Source organism: Pteronotus mesoamericanus, unplaced genomic scaffold (genome assembly GCF_021234165.1).
Source record: "Pteronotus mesoamericanus isolate MK-2021 breed Mesoamerican mustached bat unplaced genomic scaffold, CSHL_Meso_final contig_20, whole genome shotgun sequence".
Lineage (NCBI taxonomy): Eukaryota > Metazoa > Chordata > Mammalia > Chiroptera > Mormoopidae > Pteronotus > Pteronotus mesoamericanus.
The window spans coordinates 56,518,138-56,535,469 of record NW_026555085.1 but is presented as its reverse complement, the minus strand read 5'-3'; the positions used below and the strand labels follow the sequence as shown (position 1 = coordinate 56,535,469).

The 17,332-nt window shown below is 49.8% G+C and overlaps 1 protein-coding gene across 1 annotated transcript in view; it reads left to right on the top strand.

Moving 5' to 3' along the window:
- Positions 1-1,756: 1,756 nt before the first annotated feature.
- SIM1 (SIM bHLH transcription factor 1) overlaps positions 1,757-17,332 on the top strand; it is a 71,701-nt gene continuing 56,125 nt past the window's right edge. The window contains exons 1-7 of the mRNA XM_054569759.1: positions 1,757-2,454; positions 11,737-11,819; positions 14,859-14,952; positions 15,475-15,579; positions 15,719-15,804; positions 16,521-16,720; positions 16,950-17,056. Coding sequence (XP_054425734.1) covers positions 2,280-2,454; positions 11,737-11,819; positions 14,859-14,952; positions 15,475-15,579; positions 15,719-15,804; positions 16,521-16,720; positions 16,950-17,056 — 850 coding nt within the window. The 5' untranslated portion in view covers positions 1,757-2,279. The remainder of the gene's footprint in view (positions 2,455-11,736; positions 11,820-14,858; positions 14,953-15,474; positions 15,580-15,718; positions 15,805-16,520; positions 16,721-16,949; positions 17,057-17,332) is intronic.

Sequence of the window (17,332 nt, the reverse complement as noted above, 5' to 3'; positions counted from 1 at the left end):
CTTCGTTCACATTTTAAAACAACGGAGTATGTGAGATAGCGTACTCAATTTTGGCCCGAAATGTAACCTCTTTTCCTCTAGTGTCCCCTCTCTGTTCCGCAGAGGAAAACTCCACCGATGAGCCTTCCACGGTGAACTAAGCAGCCCCCAAACTCTACCCATTTCGAAAAAGATGCTCCTCTTTGGGATTAATTGAAAGACAGGTATATTGACCTCATCTGACGACGAATTCGGTGTCGCCTTAGACGCAGACAAATGTGAAAGATAAAATAGAGCCCAACACCGGCCTGGAGCACAACGTGGGCCCTGCGACTGGCCCGCGAGAAGGTCGCGGCCGCCGGGTCGGCGGGTGAGCGAACCCGTCCCGCAGCCTGAGCGACTCTCTATTTCTCCAGCAGGGAGTCGCGGTCCCCGCCGCCCCCACCCCCACCGCCTGACCTCTGCGGCCTCTGGCGGCAGCCCGCGGCTTGCGGTTGCCCTCGACACTGTGGTGCCCGCGCTCGGGCTAAGTGCTTAGCCACTCGACCCCAGGGATCGCGGGAAGCGCGGGTCCTGCACATCGCCCGCGACGCCCCGGAAGCCTGAGGCAACAGCGGTTGCAGGACCGCGTAGCCACCGGTGCCCGCGGTTCGTTGGGAGCACCGCGGCCACGCGGGTAGCAAGGCTGGGAGCCGGGAGCCGGGACTCGCGGGGAGCAGCGCGAGGCGTGTTCGCGTCACTCAGCTCAGTTGGCCAATGAGCGCCGTGTCCCTGGGCGCACCGGACCAATCGGAAGCGAGGAGGTTTGTGAGTGGCATTAAGGGAGGGCGGGCGAGAGCGAGCCCGGGAGTGAAGTTGAAGCTAAACCCCGCAAGGTATAAAGAAGTTACAGGGGGGCGTTTTCGGCTTCCAATTAGGAATTATACTAGCAACTACCCAGCAGGAGGATTCTAAAACTACCTCACCCGTCCCAAAGCCTGCATCCCCCTTCTTCTCCCACGGGCCCCTCCCCCAATTCATGACCGGGAGAGAAAAGGGAGTCAGGACGCTCTCTGCTCCTCCTCTCTGCCGGTGGGAAGCGGAGAGGCCCGTGGAGTTGCTTAGTTGGACCGTAGACATGAGTACAATTAAGAGGCGGGCGCCTCCGCACCCTTTGCCGCCAGCGGGGACTGAAGGTAGGTGAAGCGGAAGACACCCTGCGCCCGCCCAGTGGCACCCGCTACTCTACCGCTGAGGGAGAGAGGCCGGACAGCCTCCCACCCCCCACCCCATCCCCCGGTGCCTGCGAGGGGCTGTTGTGAATGTGCCACCTGTTAACCTAGCGCTGCCTTGCCCGGCGTGTTGCCGCCCCTACTGGGCAAGGAGGACGCTGGGTCGCCTCGGGAATCCCGAGGGACTTGATGTGTAAGTGCCACTTTTTGAGGAATCCCTGAGACTTAAGATCCAAGTTGGAGAGGTAGCCAAGTTCCAGATCTGCCCAAGTGGGGGTACGGAAAGGCAGCCCCAGCGCTGTAGAGGTTCGGAGTGGAGGAAACCTGCTTTCCCAGGACGAGCGCCGGGACCTGGCGCGGGCGCGGGCACCGGCGGCCGCGGGTCCCCCAGGGCTCTTCAGCACTGTCGTTCTGTTGTTGAGGCCACTTCCCAGGGGGCTGGAATATGTGGCTGACCTGGGCGAGGGAATGCGAACGAGCGTGGTTTGCAAGGGGCTCACTCTCTCTGCTGATTTCTCCGTATTTTAAACAAACAAACAGAAACACCGAGGAACGCTGAGGCGCGCGGAGGCCCTTTCCGGAGGTCGGGCGAGGGCAGGAGTGATCGCGGAGCCGCAGATCTCTCACGCTCTGATGCTGTTGTCTTCACAGTGGCCTGAGAGAGTCGCCCGGCTTTCCAGTTCTTCGCAAAGGGGCCTGGAGCCGTCTCAAATGCCGCGAAACTGAAGAGCGAACGTCGGGGATTATGTCGATTTTCCGAGGACCGGGGTTCGCAGCGCGGAACAGAGGACAAGGCTGGCTCCTCAGGGGTCCCGCCGGCATTTGATATCTAGAGATTCCCAGGATTGCCCCGATTGCCCTGGATCAGCAACTTTCCTATATTTGCACCCTGTGTTTTTAAAGAAAATATTTTCTGTTCGCCGCCTTGGTCTTTTACCACTACTAATACACCGAAGCAAAGACTTTAGTCTTTTCATTGAAAGTATGCTTTATATTTCTGCCAAATGTGATCTCTAAGTGAAAGTTTATTTTGGTTTTGAATGAATCTGTGGAGCTTATGTTGTAAGAAGAAAGGGGGAACGAGACACAATGAAAGAGAAGTCCAAAAATGCTGCCCGGACTAGGAGGGAGAAGGAAAACAGTGAGTTTTATGAACTGGCTAAATTACTGCCTTTGCCCTCGGCTATCACTTCGCAGCTGGACAAAGCATCCATAATCAGACTCACGACCAGCTATCTCAAAATGAGAGTAGTGTTCCCAGAAGGTAAGTGACTTTGCCCAGATGGAATTTCAAAGACGGAAGGGGTAGAGGATTTGCCAGCCAGTGCGTGAACCTATACCACTGGGAGGAGAAGTACATTCATACTTTCACACAGTTTTTGCAAAGGGAAGTTTAGCGTGGCTGCTTGACTAAAGACCTCTCTGAACTTAGAAATCCTGTTGCCTTTTCTTGGCTCCTTCTACATCCCCATTAATACTTTCTCTTCAGTCCATCAGATATGTTTGGTTGGGAAGCAGCCCAAACACTGCTTTTGTCAACACTTCAGATACTGGGCTCAATTGAAAGTACTACTAATCCAAACATGGCTTTTTTTTTTTTTTTTATTCCTCTCGTTAGAATTGTATCTGGTAGAAAGCAGGAACACTGCCAAATTCTTGTATTTTTGCTACCTATAGATAGACCAGTGTACATGAAACTAGCAAAACTGGATAATAATTTCTTTATGTGTTTATAATTCTGCAAGTGAGAAGCAAGCATATTCATAGACAAATATGTCCTGACTTTACCCAGTCTCTTGACTGCTGATAGCAAATTTATTTTGAGTTTTTGAGACATTCACAGGTTCTGAAACTAACTCTGGGGTATGTTATTTGCAACTCTGGGCTTGGTAGTATCTCTGAGGTAATAGGCTAGTCCCCCAAAACATAAGATTGAATTAATTTGCATAGCCCACTTAGAAAATATCTTCTAGGTGGTAGGTTGGCAAATGGGTCCTGGGAAAATTGTCTTACAAGGACTAGAGATTAGAATATCTGAGCTGTTTACATGATTTTAAATGTGTATTTAGATTATGAAGATTCTCCGAGTGAGAAGAGCACAGCTTTCACAAAACACTCTCCTGTATAAAAAACATTTATACTCACTGGGAAAAAAGACATTTCTGTCTTCTACTTCTCCATTCTTCCCTTTACTCACATTCAGAGAGCATGAATAGATTTCAAGTGTATATTTTAGTTATGTCATTTCTGAAGGAGGGCATTTGAAAATGTAAAGGAGATAATGCAAAATAAACAAAAATCTAAGAAAGAACCCTGTTTGTTTACAAACCAGAACTTCTTATTTGACCCAGAGAGGTTTATGTTATTGTCGATTTTGGATGTTTGGGGTTTGTTTTCTTTTAAGGAAACAGAGGGAAAGAAATAGTCATTATTTGGCTTGGAGTTTCATTTTGCTTGATCTTGACTAAAAGTTACTATCTGAATCAAAATCTTGCAAAAACATGCCCTCAATTAGTCAGGGGCACCAAAGGAAAACTTTCAAATTATGGTTCTATTTTACCCTAAAACTGTAAGTAGTATAATAGTCGTTTTGCCTTAAACCAGTTCATTGAACAGTCTCATCTGACCCTGGAAAACACAGGAGGAAAGGAATCAAAACCTGAAGTGCCTGTAAAAGTTGAGAGAGAGAGAGAGAGAGAGAGAGAGAGAGAGAGAGAGAGAAGGACTTATCTATTAAAAACCTTATTTCCCATTCAAATTCTGCTGAGAATTGCTGGTGGGAAAATTACTGTGATGCTACACTGCCTTATGTTTAAAAAAGAGATCTCGTTGTCTTTTATATTGTCAGCGCCTACTTTATAAAAATAAAGCTATTGCGAACTCCGTTGGTCGCGCTGTTCCTAACAGGATTATTAGCAGTGATTTGTCAGCCCCTGCGGTCTCAGTGGGCTCCCTTTCTGCGTGATTTCTAGCGGGTCTCGTCAATTATCAGTGCCAATGTCGCTCGCTGTTTGATCAGAAGAAGCATATGGTGCTGCTTGTGGGGCTGCGAGTAATCGCGGGAGGAAGAGGATAGCAGGTCTGCATTCCTGGGTGGGCACAGAAAGGCACCCGAGCACCGGGGGAGTCGCTGGGCCAGGGCGCTCATCTGTGTTGTGCAGACCCTGGACAGGTGGCCTGGAGGGATCAGGGCTGATTTTTGTCGTTTTGTTTTTGTTTTTAAGAGAGCGAGCTTTCTTATTTAAAATAACTCCATAGATTATAAATCGCGCGCTAAATAAATTGTTTTAGCCAACTTCTTGGTATTTTAAAGAGAGCGCTGATGAAAACTCCCGCCGGAGTCCGGTTGGTGGCCAGCACGGTCCCCTGTGGCTACCTTAACTGATGACTGTGCTTTCTGCAGCGCCCCTCACCTTCCTCCCGAGCCCTGGGCCCCCGGGCTCCTCCTCCCTCTTCTCCCTTCAGCGGGTGAGTGTGAGTTTATGGGGAGGAGGGGATGGACGATGTGTGAACTCTGGGCACATCATTTATTTCTCCAGCTACTGTTGAGCTCATAACTCACCCCGCAGCCTCCACACGGTGAGTTTGACAGGGTCATCCGAACAGCTGGCTGCTAGGAATGAGGTTTTAATTTTGAGGATAGATTAGCTTCAAAAATTCAAAACTAAACACATCCCTTAAAAACATTTAGCAATAGCAGCAAGAAACAAACAAACAACCCAATAGTTTTAAAGGAGTGAAAAAATCACAAGCGAAGAACCAGGCATAACCTGCAGAGGGTGCCAAATTTGGGTTCTGCTGTTGATTGAAGGAAGGGGGTGGACAAGATTGTGTCCATTGCAGTGGTGCAAACCCAGCACTTTATATGGGGATAATCTTTTCTTTTTTACATAATAAAAAATGAAAACAATTTATTTGAAAATGAAGTTCATTTTTACATGTCTTAACACCACCCTAGCACATAGTAGGTCTTCAATACGATTTCATTTTAAGGATGGGAGATAGTTGTCTAGTAATGGTAAGCATTCTTTCACATGTAACATGGGTATTGCAAGGTATATAATCTAAAGTAATTATAAATCTGGTGACATAGGCATAACAATGATTGTATGACTCTATTGTTTTTGCTCACATATATTTAATCCATCACACCCTGTAATGCCAAAAGGCTTAAATAGACAAACAAAAATCCTTCCATATTTATATTTGAGAAATGGTTTAAATCCTCAAATATTGTGAATCCCTCCCAATTGCTGAGTACAACCCTTCCCCGACCAGGGTCTAGTAGATTCCTGGCCTAGGGGAAAACTTGGGCTCTAATCTGAATAGATAAAATTGAGCTGTTGAGCTCAATTAAAAAGAGAATTAAAAAGAGAGAGGGGAAGAACAGGATATGGATGCCTAGAATTGTTCAGAATAAAGCATTAGATTTGAGATTTCACAGTAAAAATAAAACTCAGGGAAGATTACTGTGAAATCATTAAAACTGCGTATCTCCCAATTGGCAATGTATCCTATTCTAAAATGGTCTTGCAAAGCGAAAAAAATTGAGGCATCTAGAAATGTATCTTTGGTATTATCAAAGACAGAAAGGCAGAATAAAAAAAAGATGATGTGACCTTATTTGTGTGCAACGTAAGACAAACTCAACTAAAATATATATTTGTTATCAAGATATAATACGGTTTTGGCTGGTTTTGGCTGTATAGTGGCTTACAGAATAACCTTTGAAACGATCAGACATATTTACAAATCTACAGCTTTTCAGAATCTTGGTAACATCACACTACCATTTCATCCTCAAGATGTCTTGGGAAAATAAAATAATTACAGAATTGGAATTAGTAACTGTGCAAGAAAGAGAGTCTCCAGAAAGGCTGTAAAGACAAGGATGATTAAACAAACCTCCACAGACTCTTTCTATATTATCCACCTCAAGATCGAAATTCTTTATTACTGTATATATATTTTTTGAGGCCGAGAACTGAAAAAGAGGCCCCATTTCCCACGTGGATGGGTGATTTAAGGCTGTTTTTCTTGCTGCTTGGGGAAATGATTGAGCATTAGGTTTCCATGTTTATTTTCTTACATAAGTTTTTCTCATTTAAAAGCCTTTAAGCACAGTTTATGCTCCACGCTGGCTTTCTCTGTTTAATTCCGGTTTTGATGTTGACTTAAAATGTAGAGTGCAGAACTAAACTCCGTGCAGAGCATTTGCAAAGCAGATTTATGTGCTAGAAATTGTAGATTAGATCAATGAAAAAAATACTTTTTTTCTTTAAACGGAGGATCACTAATAAAAACAATAACAACCCCCAACCCCAACATAAACAGAATATCATAAGCTATGGCCGGGTGCTTTTAAGCAGGGTACAATCAGGGTATCTGAAGCTAAAGCCAGGACAACTTTCCAGAGGGCAAATGTGATTTCTAGGGAGTTGCTGTTCAATTCTGGGGAATCTTAGCAGCTTTGAGCTTTCGCAGACACAAATGTAGATACAGTCAAGCCCACGGATTCTTGCCACATGTCTCTATCTGTCGGCTCAGGTATTTCTCAAGAGAATGTTTAGATCCAGCTACTATGTTGTGATTTTCGCTGTCCACTCATTGTCAGTCTCTGAGCTACAGACTTTAAATTTTTGTGGAGGTGAGAAGTACCTTCAGTTACTTAGCAATGGGCCTGCTAATCAGAAAGTACTAAAACAGTGCCTGAGAACTGCGGGGCAAACCGTCACGGAGTCGCTCAACCTCGGTGGCTCGGACAAAACCAGGGACAGTGACCTTGACCAACTAAGCCTCTACCTCGCCTCCGGCACAGCAGAAGCAGCGTGGAGAAGCACACACTGAGGCCATCCGGCTGTGGCCTCGAGATGTGGCCCGCTATCTCCCAACGACCTGGACAGCCTTCGCTCCTGTGGCTGCAGCCGAATTTGCGCGGGCTCGAGGCCCCGTAACGGACCTTGTCTCTATCTACCCAGGGTTTGAGGACGCCTCCGCCTGCCTGCCGCATGCACCAGCCGTCCTCACGCTCTCTGGGCTACTGCTTCAAGGAGCCGCCGCCGTCTAAACCTTAGGCCGAGATCGCGTCCAAAAGGACCCTTTTGTAGCTATCGAGCCCCTGTCGCCAACAGAATCTATGTGGGATACGCCAAGGTTGCGGGGCAGCCCTGTCGGCCTCACCAGAGACTACTTTGGGACCGTGGCATCGCCCCACCTTGCCACCCTACAGGGCCCGGAATCCTGGTGACACCTTTTGACCCTTTGCAGGCCACCCAGCACACTGGTGTTAACTCTGCGTACATTTTTGTCCCACGGTTTAGTTAGGACCTGGCTGAACTCCGCCTGTCCCTGGTTCCTGCAGTTCGCGTTCTTTCGCAGCGGGCTCGGAGCGCAGACAGCCGGCTTGGCCGGCAGGCTGGATCCCGAGTGGGAAGCACGACTAGGAAGCACGACTAGGGCGCAGAGAGTCTCCACCCCGGATTTACACTAACTTCAGAGGATTCCCCAGACGTGGGTGTGGATGGAGTCCCCTGAGGCAGACTCGGGGGAGGCAGAGCATACGCTGCCACTGCCCAGTGCAGATAAACACAGTGGGGTCTCAGGCTGCTGAGCAGGACCAAGCTTGGCCGGGCGCAGGCCACCGACGATCTCAGAAGATCGGCCATACCCTCCAGGTGGCCAGAGAAAGCCGCAAGTGGGGGCGGGCCCCGCGCAGGAGGTGGGGGTGGGTGTGCCTAGGTGCCTGACGCAGCCTCCTGACCCAGAGAGGACTGCTGCGTTTGAGTCTTGGCGAGGGCGCCCAATCTCCCTCCCTCTCTTCCAGAGAATCCAGCCACTAAGGCTCCCGGAGCCCTAAATTTGCTTGGTTGCTGGGCCCAGGGAAATGCTTGAACAGTGAGCACTCTGAGCGCTCGGTGAGGACATGAAGGTCCTGGAGAAACCCCAGGTGGCTGAGACAAGTCCCTCCGGAACTCGAAGTTAGGAGTGCGGTCTCGGAGGGGCTTTTGTGGCCTCAGTTACCAAGGTGCAATCAGGTCGGGACAGCTCCTCCAGCCTCTCCATGTTGCTTAATAGACACATAACGTAGATTGCAGAGATGAAGGTTTCTGGAAACCACTAAAAGAAGGACACAGTCCTATTGAGATATAACGTTTGTTTATCACGAGGGGGAAAAAAAGGTAGAAGAAACTCTTCTCTTTCTCCCCTTCTGGTCTAGGCGAAGGAGGTGATGATGCTGGGTCTGTTATCTTTATTTTGTCAAGGGTATGAAATTCATTCCGAAGGAAAAGCTCGATCAATTTATTTTTGCTACTTGCAATAACACAGCTGGGTGATGCTTTGAGCTCACGCTAGACTGGGGCTCATCATTCATTCGCCAAGAACGGGCCTAAATTGTGCCTGTGGGATTAGGTCAATTTTAGTGGATCTACTTCGCCTCATTTGGTTACTAATTGGTTTCTTGTTTTATAAATCGAAATCTCATTTTCAGGAAATTACAAAACCCGTGCAGTCAGTCCATTGAGGTAATCCTTGGGTCAGGGGGTATTTAAATGGAAATGGCTCCACCGCACACTGAGGGTAAAGCAACAGTGAAACTTCGCCCGGGTTTTCATATGAAATGTGAGCTAGCCCTTTAGATCCATAATAGATACATCCCTTGTAATACTACTTATGTAAATATGATAAACCAGACTTTAAGAGAAAAGGGGGGCGGGGAGAAACAAAATTTATCTGCTAAGGTTAATGTAGCATATCTTGGAAATCTTCCAAAATAGATTATGTTTTCCTTTGTCTTCGGCCACTTTAGCTGGGGAAAATCCTTTTGTCTAAAACCCGATTTAGTTATCGCCTCCCTCAGAGAGCTCCTTTTTTTCCTTTGCAAAAACCCCATTCCCTCGGCCTCACCGAATTACAAGAAAATCTTTAGATCTTGTTCCCACTGTAATCCTGCCGCAAAGGGAGCTGGTTTCCTCCTCATTTTAAACAGACAATCAAAGGATTTGCGAATTTTCTGCGGTAGGTCAAGTGCAGAAACGAAATCTCAGCTTACCCTCCCTTGCCAACTGAAATTGGGTGCGGGAGCGCGTCACCGCAGGCAGGACGTGAAGGGGTCCGGGAGAGGGGTCTCCGGCCCACTCCCGGATTTTCGAAGGCGAGACCCGTGACCTGGGTGTCCCGGACAGGCTGAAGGGCGAGCTCAGGCCTAGCGTTAGATCAGGAAAGCCTGGCAGGTAGACGAGGGCAGCCGGTCCCTTATAAAACATTAACCCAGACTTAACCGAGTGACGGAGGTTTCGACCGACCGGGAACGTAAGAGAAGGCAATGCTCCGTGAAACCAAAGGTTCCTTAAAAGGTGGGGGATGGGGCAGGAGAGGGCGAGGGAGGCCCCTGTTAACCTGAGCGGGCCGGCTGTTTATTAACCTGCAGAGTAGTCTTATTTTCCCCCGTAGGCTCATACTAATGAGGCCGCAACCTGAGACCACAAAACAGCCGGGGCGGGCGCGGGAAGTTCGGAACCAGTACTTAACCTCAGCCCACCTTGCGGGATTTTAAGATGATTCGGGGTCGGGAGGCCGATCTCGGGCATGTTCCAGCCGCTTTAGGGGACCCTCATAATTTTAGAATAGACATTTGTTGGTCTGCAGCGGACGCTTTGCGCCCTTTGGGGCGCTGCGGAAGACCTGATTCCAGACGCAACACGACCTCGGTCAGCTCTGTGCGTCCGCGTGCCCCAGCCCCAGGCCCCCAAAACGTTTCGGGCTTTCAAGACTCCGCTGGGTCCAGGCGTCCCGGGCTCTCCCACCAGGATCCTTTCCTTTTTCCACATTTCAATCTCCCTAGTCACCCCTACCCGCCACTGCTTCGGGGTGGGTATCTACGAGCGGGAATGAGAAAATGAACGCGTTATGCCAGAAACCAAGGAGGATAGTTAGGCTGAGATGGGAGGAGCGAAGAGAAGGTGACAATGCAAGCAATGTGTACAGGCTGTGGTAGAGGTGGCCCTCCAGAATTGTCCAGTAGGACCATAGGAATTAGGGTAGTGGAGACGATCTGGGAAGGGAAACTGGGGCGGGCTAAACAGGCAGGAGGGTTGAAGGAGGAGGTAGAGGAGTCCCAGCGCGGGTGGGGAGCATCAGTGTTTGCAGAGCGGTGGGGAAATCGTTAGATTTATTTAGATGTGCAAACACCCAGGAAGACCCGATTTGAGCTTAAGGGGTGCTCACGGTTACTTGTTACCAGGGTTTTGATGGTTTGTTTAGGAAGCAGATCCTGGTCAACACATTTAGGAGTCCAACTCCATGTTTTATTCTGAAAGATCTACCCACAACCCCACATTACAATGACAGTGTGTTTATTGTTGTGTACTTCATAGTGATTTGCCCTGTACCCCAGTAAACCAGTAAATTGCCCTCCTTTTTTGGTGATGTTAAATCTTGTTTAATTGTGTAAACATCAAGAGTTTTCCTAATTAAATTAATTTCAGTAGCAACACTGTTAAAAGATATTGCCCATAAGAAGTTTTACCTCAGCCTGGACAAATTTCTTCTTATTTTCATTTTCTTTCTGCAAACAGGTACTATAGTGGCTCCATATTAATTTTTAAAAATTCAGCTGCAGGCATCATGAGAATTTTATTTTTTAAGCATCACCAGAAAAATGGTTTGTCGCAAAGCCTGAGAGAGCTTAACATGAAAGCATCAAGGAGAGGAAGGGGCTGTCTTTGTTAACATGATACCTGGAAAGTAGAGAATGTGAATAATTCTCTATGTCCGGAAGGTCGTGAAAATGCTGCTCAAATGGTGTTAGAACCTCCAAATAGCTGACTTCAAAAAAAAAACCAAACCCAAAATCTTTGCTGTTTTTTGGGGGGGTGAGATGAGGATTGAATTTAGGATGTGTAAGGGTGAGGGCTAGGAGGGAAAAGGCAGAGGAAGAAGAATTGCAAGGGTATGTTGCCTCTGGAAGTCATCTGCAAGCAAACGGGTTTTTCCGAAGGGGATTACAGAGGCCCAGGGGAGGAAAAGGGCTGGAGAGCCCTTCAGCCAATCAGAAAGCCCACCAGGGACAAGCTGGACCGGGCCCACTGCCTCAGGTTACTCTGGGTCTGCAATGACATCCTCTGGATGTGTGGACATCCTTGGCCTCGTGATAAGAATGATGATGAAACTTGCATCAGAAATAGTGTCCCTGACCCCTCTAAGGACACTAGTGAACCTGTGCAGTAGATTTTGCTGGGGTGCTGTGTAGGGGGCTTCTTCTGACAAAGGCTGTCCCCAAACTCGGCAACTTGAAGTCCTGCCAGGGGGATGCTCATCCAGGCCCTCTTCTCCCTGAGAAGCCCAGGCCCCTCTGGGAGAGGGAATTTGACTTCTATCCAATCCTTTAGAGAGGGCAGGGACCGAAATTTATCTGCTCCCGTTTCTAGCTGTCCAGGTCAGGGAGCTGGGGGAGTCCTGAAGGCAGCCGGTCTTGCGTCGAGACTGGATTCAAACTGCGAGTGGGGCGCGGGCCCCATTGTTAAAGAGTGTCTCTGTGTCTCCACAGGGCTCGGCGAGGCGTGGGGCCACTCGAGTCGGACCAGCCCCCTGGACAACGTTGGCCGAGAACTGGGCTCGCATCTGCTCCAGGTACTGGCGCGAGCCTCCCGGCGGCGCCTATGGTTCGAGGGTCCTAGTGACTGGCCCCGCGCTTGGCTTCTCGTTTCCCCGAAGAAGGGGATTCCACCCAGTCGTGGCCCTCCTGCAGCCTCGACGGTTTCTCCACAGTTAAAAGGTTTAGCTGTTAGCTTCTCTGGGTGCGGGCGGAGCCCCGAGAGGCAGAGAGGGAGGCAAGGTGACGTTGGGTTTGAAACGGAGCCCCGCAAGGTCCCAGTCAGAACGGCTGAACCCAGGGAGGGGCGCCATTTGACACCTTTGGGCTGAGAGAACCGGAGCGCCCCCAGGCCAAGCTGCCGAGGCCTGGCTTCAAAACCTTCCGAAATGAAGGATTTACACAGGAAATAAGGAGAATCTGGTAGAAATGCCAGTCAATGCTTTAAGCTCACACATTCCGGATCCAGCTGCGCCTGCAACTCGTTTCATCTCCTCCGGGTAGTTCCTGGGCTCTCTCCTCTCTTTCCATGGCCCCCAGACCCTCACTGCAGGCCGCCTAGGCTGTGCACAAACAGACCCGCACGCGCGCACGTACACCTCCCCAGGCAATGAGTTTACCCAATGTTTGCAGTGTACACCGTTTTAAATTGCCGGTCACCTGCTTTAGTCGCCTAGCAAATATTTAAAATAGTACAACTCTCCGTGCCATTTTTAGGTGAGCTTCTGATATAGGCGCCTCAAACCTAAGCAGGCATCAAGGGGGAGGCCTGAACAGTTGTCTCTCCACAACTGACTCACGCAATCTTGCCATATTACCAGGTAATTTCTCCCATCAATGTAAACAAGTGAACAAATTCCAAACAGCCTGTCACTCCTTCTAGCTCTTGCCCAATCTTTTCCATTTTTCTCACAAGACTTAATTACACTTTCAATTTCCATCACTCATCTTGCCCCACACTTACACCCATGCTGTACAGGCACCTCTGCATAGGCTCCACCATATTTTGATATGCAGCATAACATACTTGTCTCTTATCCCACTTGACCTCATTCATTCCACAAATATAGGAAGGCCAACTGTGTGCCAGACAGAAAGCCCCTGCCTTCATGCAGTTTACATTCTCAAGAGAGCAGCCTTGCAAACCCAGGTACACTGTGTAGTGTAACCGGTGGTGTACATACTGTGGAGAAAATTAAGAGGTAGGGCTGTGTTTGTGTGGCAGAGGACCTCATTGACAAGGTGCCATTTGGGCTTAATGGAGGTGACATTTCTTACTTGACCTTCTCCCTCCCCTTCATTTTCTAAAGTAGCACACTTTCCTGGATTCTTCTCCCTCTCTTCTTACTTCTCTGGTTTCCTCATCACTGTCTGGCTGTAAATGCTGGCATTTCCGCCAAGGTTCCCACTCTGTTTCTCATCTCACAGCGTCAAGGCCTCCTGGGTGATCTCAGCCAACATTATCACTTCAACGCCTTTCCCCACATTTGCATGACTCTAGCTGGTTCCTGTAGTCTAGACACCCCTCCTCAGCTCCAGATCTTCATTTCCTACTGCCAACTGAATACATCCAAATGGAAATCAGCATACAACTGAAGTTGAGCATTTCCAAGTCAAGAATTCATTATTGTCCTCTTCCAGACTTCCAGTTACAAAAACTCAACATGCTTTTCTAAATTTCCAGTCTTGGTTAATGGTGTTACCCTCTACTCAATAACACTGAAGTCAGTCTCAGCTTCTCTTTCTGCCACTATAAATTCCACAGCCTTGGAACCTCCTTGGACTCTGCTTTCCGACCTCCTCTTCTCCACTCTTTTCTCCTATAGGTTACAGTTCACATTCTGTCAGAAAAAAACAAACCAAACCAAACCAAACCAAACACATCTAAGCATGCTATTTCCTTGCTTAGAAACCTCCATTGGGACCCTGATGCCTACAGGAATATCTCTAAATTCTCAGATTGGCATCTCAAACTGTGCAAAAATCCAGCAGTGGTGTACTCCCTCAGCCCTATCTCTGGTTCACCCAAATCATCAGATCTACCCTCCTCCCCCGACCTCCCTACCCCAGTTCCTGCTTTGCCTAGGATGCCCCCTCCCTACTCCAATTCAAGCTTCCTCTTCAAGGCTCTGCTCAAACAGCACCTCTGAGGCCTCTGATTCTTCCCCAGGCCTCTAACTACTCAGCTTCTGGGCCCCCAACACCACAGCACTGTCTATTCATCTGTGTGGTCATTGTGTCTGTCTTTAGTCCTCTACTGAACTTCCAGCTCCCTAGAGTAGGATCTGACTCATCCTAATATCTCCACTACCTGGATTGAAGCCCCATTCACAGAAATATAGGGACAGTGAAAGTCTAAGCTTTGCCTTCTCGGAGAGTCTGTCAGTTTGATGCATCAATGTAAACACACACACATATCACACTATAGCACTTCTTTATGGACTTGCTGCCTGGAAAGCCTCTCATCTCCTAAATCCCCCTCTCCCAGGCTCTTTTCAGAGCCATTGGCCAGCTGCTTTCTGTCTATAGCTTTTCAGACTGCCAGCCCTTCCACATCATCCAATGCTGCTATTTCCCAAACCCTGCTAGTAGTCTTTCCATTAGAAGGTGCTGTCACTATGGAGTCCTCCAAGACTGACAGAGGAAATCTCTGGTTCTTTCAGTGATCATCACCCCAGGAACCTAACTCATCTCTTATAGCAGGCTGTGTACCACGCCCCTTCCCCATCCAAACAATATTTCTGTGTGTATGTTCCTGATATGTCTGCTTTGTCTATTTTGGTAAATCCTGAATCTTGGAGGGCAGTAGCATTGTCTACTACTTCCTCTGGGTCTCTTCCAGTGTGCTGCATTTTCCAGATCTTACAAATTTGGGGAAAAAAAAAAAAACACAACCAAAAACAAAAACAAAAGAGAGACTCTTGTGGCTGGGTTTCTATGCCCTATTTCCTGCCAGACCCTCTCTACTCCATCTCTTTGGACGTCTGTCTGGGCATCTCTAACTTCTGTGCCCTTCAGTCCAGTTTGTCCCAATGTCCCAGAGGGCTCTCCATTCAACTCTATTTCTATCTCCCCAGACCCTGGATGGTTTCATCTTTGTGGTGGCCCCAGATGGGAAGATCATGTACATCTCGGAGACAGCCTCAGTCCACCTGGGTCTTTCTCAGGTAGGTGAGTGGTCCACACCTCTGGCCTTCAGTGTTTACAACCAGAGCTGGAGGCAGGAGGTGCGGGGTGGGAAGGCTTTCCCAAAGGTTTTATATGTGCATTTCTGGCACTGAAAACATCTCAAGGGGCAGGAGGGCTGGATCTCTCCCTTTCCCCACTACCTATATTCTTCAGCTTCCACCCCAAGCCCAAACAGTGGCTACCTTTTTGAGTACTTACCAGAGGCCAAACAATATGGGAGATGGGTTCCATACATATGTCATGATATCTTCACCACAATATTGCCAGGGAGCTACTTCTCCTCCTCCTCCTCCTCCCCCTCCTCCTCCTCCTCTTTCCTTTCATAGATAAGGAAACTGAGGCTTAGATAGGCTGCAACAGCAGAACTGGAATTAGAACTCAGGGCCGACTCCAGTGTTCTGACTCCTGTCCTCACAAGCTTGTGGATCCCCTGGCCCAGCCTTCCAGTCCCTCCATGTGGCATCCACCACTGGGAGATGGTGATACCCTCCTGTTTACAGGTAGAACTAACCGGGAATAGCATTTACGAATACATCCACCCGGCTGACCACGACGAGATGACAGCGGTGCTCACGGCCCATCAGCCCTACCACTCTCACTTTGTCCAGGGTAAGGCGGAGGCGTGCCTGAGACACACTCGGGCCCATCGCGGTCCGCTTTTGGCTTTTCCCCAGTTAGCCATGGCAGGGACCGTGGCGCTGCGCCGCCTGTCTCACGTCCTGCGCCTCCTTCCGCTCCTCTCTCCCAGAGTACGAGATCGAGCGCTCCTTCTTCCTGAGGATGAAGTGCGTCTTGGCCAAGAGAAACGCCGGCCTCACTTGCGGCGGCTACAAGGTGCGTGGCTGAGAGGGGACATCTATGCCCCCTGGCGGCCGAGGCCACTTGGCCAGGTGTACGCGAAGGGGACAGGACTAGAGGCATTCCATGCATGGGAGGGACTTTCTGGTGGCCGGGACAGCACCGGAAGGCGTTCCCCGCTTGCGTCGACCGGCTGCCGGAGGGGGTGCATCACGAGGGACAGTGAACTTTGTAAACCCCTGGAACTACGTTTTAAGACAGTCTCACTGGGCCGGGATACTGAGGAGCCGCTGGGGCTCTTAAATCTAGGGCCCATAATGGGCCTTAGGGATGTGTCAAGCGTCGGAAATGACTGGTCGCTTGGGTGGGTTCGTAGAGTTTACTCATGGCGTCAGATTCTGACCCCCAGAGAGGTTAAGAACCGAGGCTTTAGGTCAAATACGTGGTGTTCCGGTCTAATGAGATTAAACATGCGGGTTCCAGGGCACCGCTTCGCGATTCGGGTGCCTCAGGGTGGCAGGGCCCAGGCTTCTGCATTTTTACAAGCCCCCAGGTAAATTCAATGAGGCAGTACAGTCGTTTTCTTGAGGCACCTTAGGGCACCAGTACCTTTGGACACTTGAGAGCGGGGCGTGACCCAAGCGGCGTTTGTGGCCTGGCTGAGTCTCAAGGTTTTAGTCCGTTCCCCACCTTTTTGGGTGATTTCCTGACTGAGTAGCTGAGTCTCGCCCTGTCACTCTCTGCCGCCGCAGGTCATTCATTGCAGCGGCTACCTGAAGATCCGCCAGTACAGCCTGGACATGTCCCCCTTCGATGGCTGTTACCAAAATGTGGGTCTGGTGGCCGTGGGCCACTCTCTGCCGCCCAGCGCCGTCACTGAGATCAAGCTGCACAGCAACATGTTCATGTTCCGCGCCAGCCTGGACATGAAGCTCATCTTCCTGGACTCCAGGTGGGTGGCGGGGGGAGGGGGCAGGGAGGAGGGGAAGAATCATCCCTAGCGGGAGGGCGGCCCTGCACAGTGGCTGAGAGATCCTCGTCGACCTTAGGAGCCCATTTTGCAGATGAGGTGACTGATCGGGCCCTGCGAAGTGAGGGGGGCACCCCGGTCTTTGGTGGCCGTGTGGGCTGGGGCACGCCCCCACACCCCGCGCTCATCCCGCGGGGATTGCTCTCTGCAGAGTGGCAGAGCTGACGGGGTATGAACCTCAGGACTTGATTGAGAAGACGCTGTACCACCACGTGCACGGCTGCGACACCTTCCACCTGCGCTGCGCCCACCACCTGCGTAAGGCGCCACCCTGCGGCACCCGCACAAACCCTGCGAGTCCCCACAGTAGGGATGGGGGAGGGGAGAGGTCGTGATTTAAGAAGCTCCTAGCCAGGGGACAGTTGGGAGCCCCGGTAGCTAGTGGTGGCGGTTGGTGAGATCCTTCGAGCGGCTGCTCCAACCCTTGTTTCTCTGACATCCGCGGTCCCTCACATGGCGAGGTAGAGTTTCTGAGTTTCTGGGCGAAATTCTCCAGGGAGGGGTTTTATTCTCCTATTGACATGCTGCCCGTCC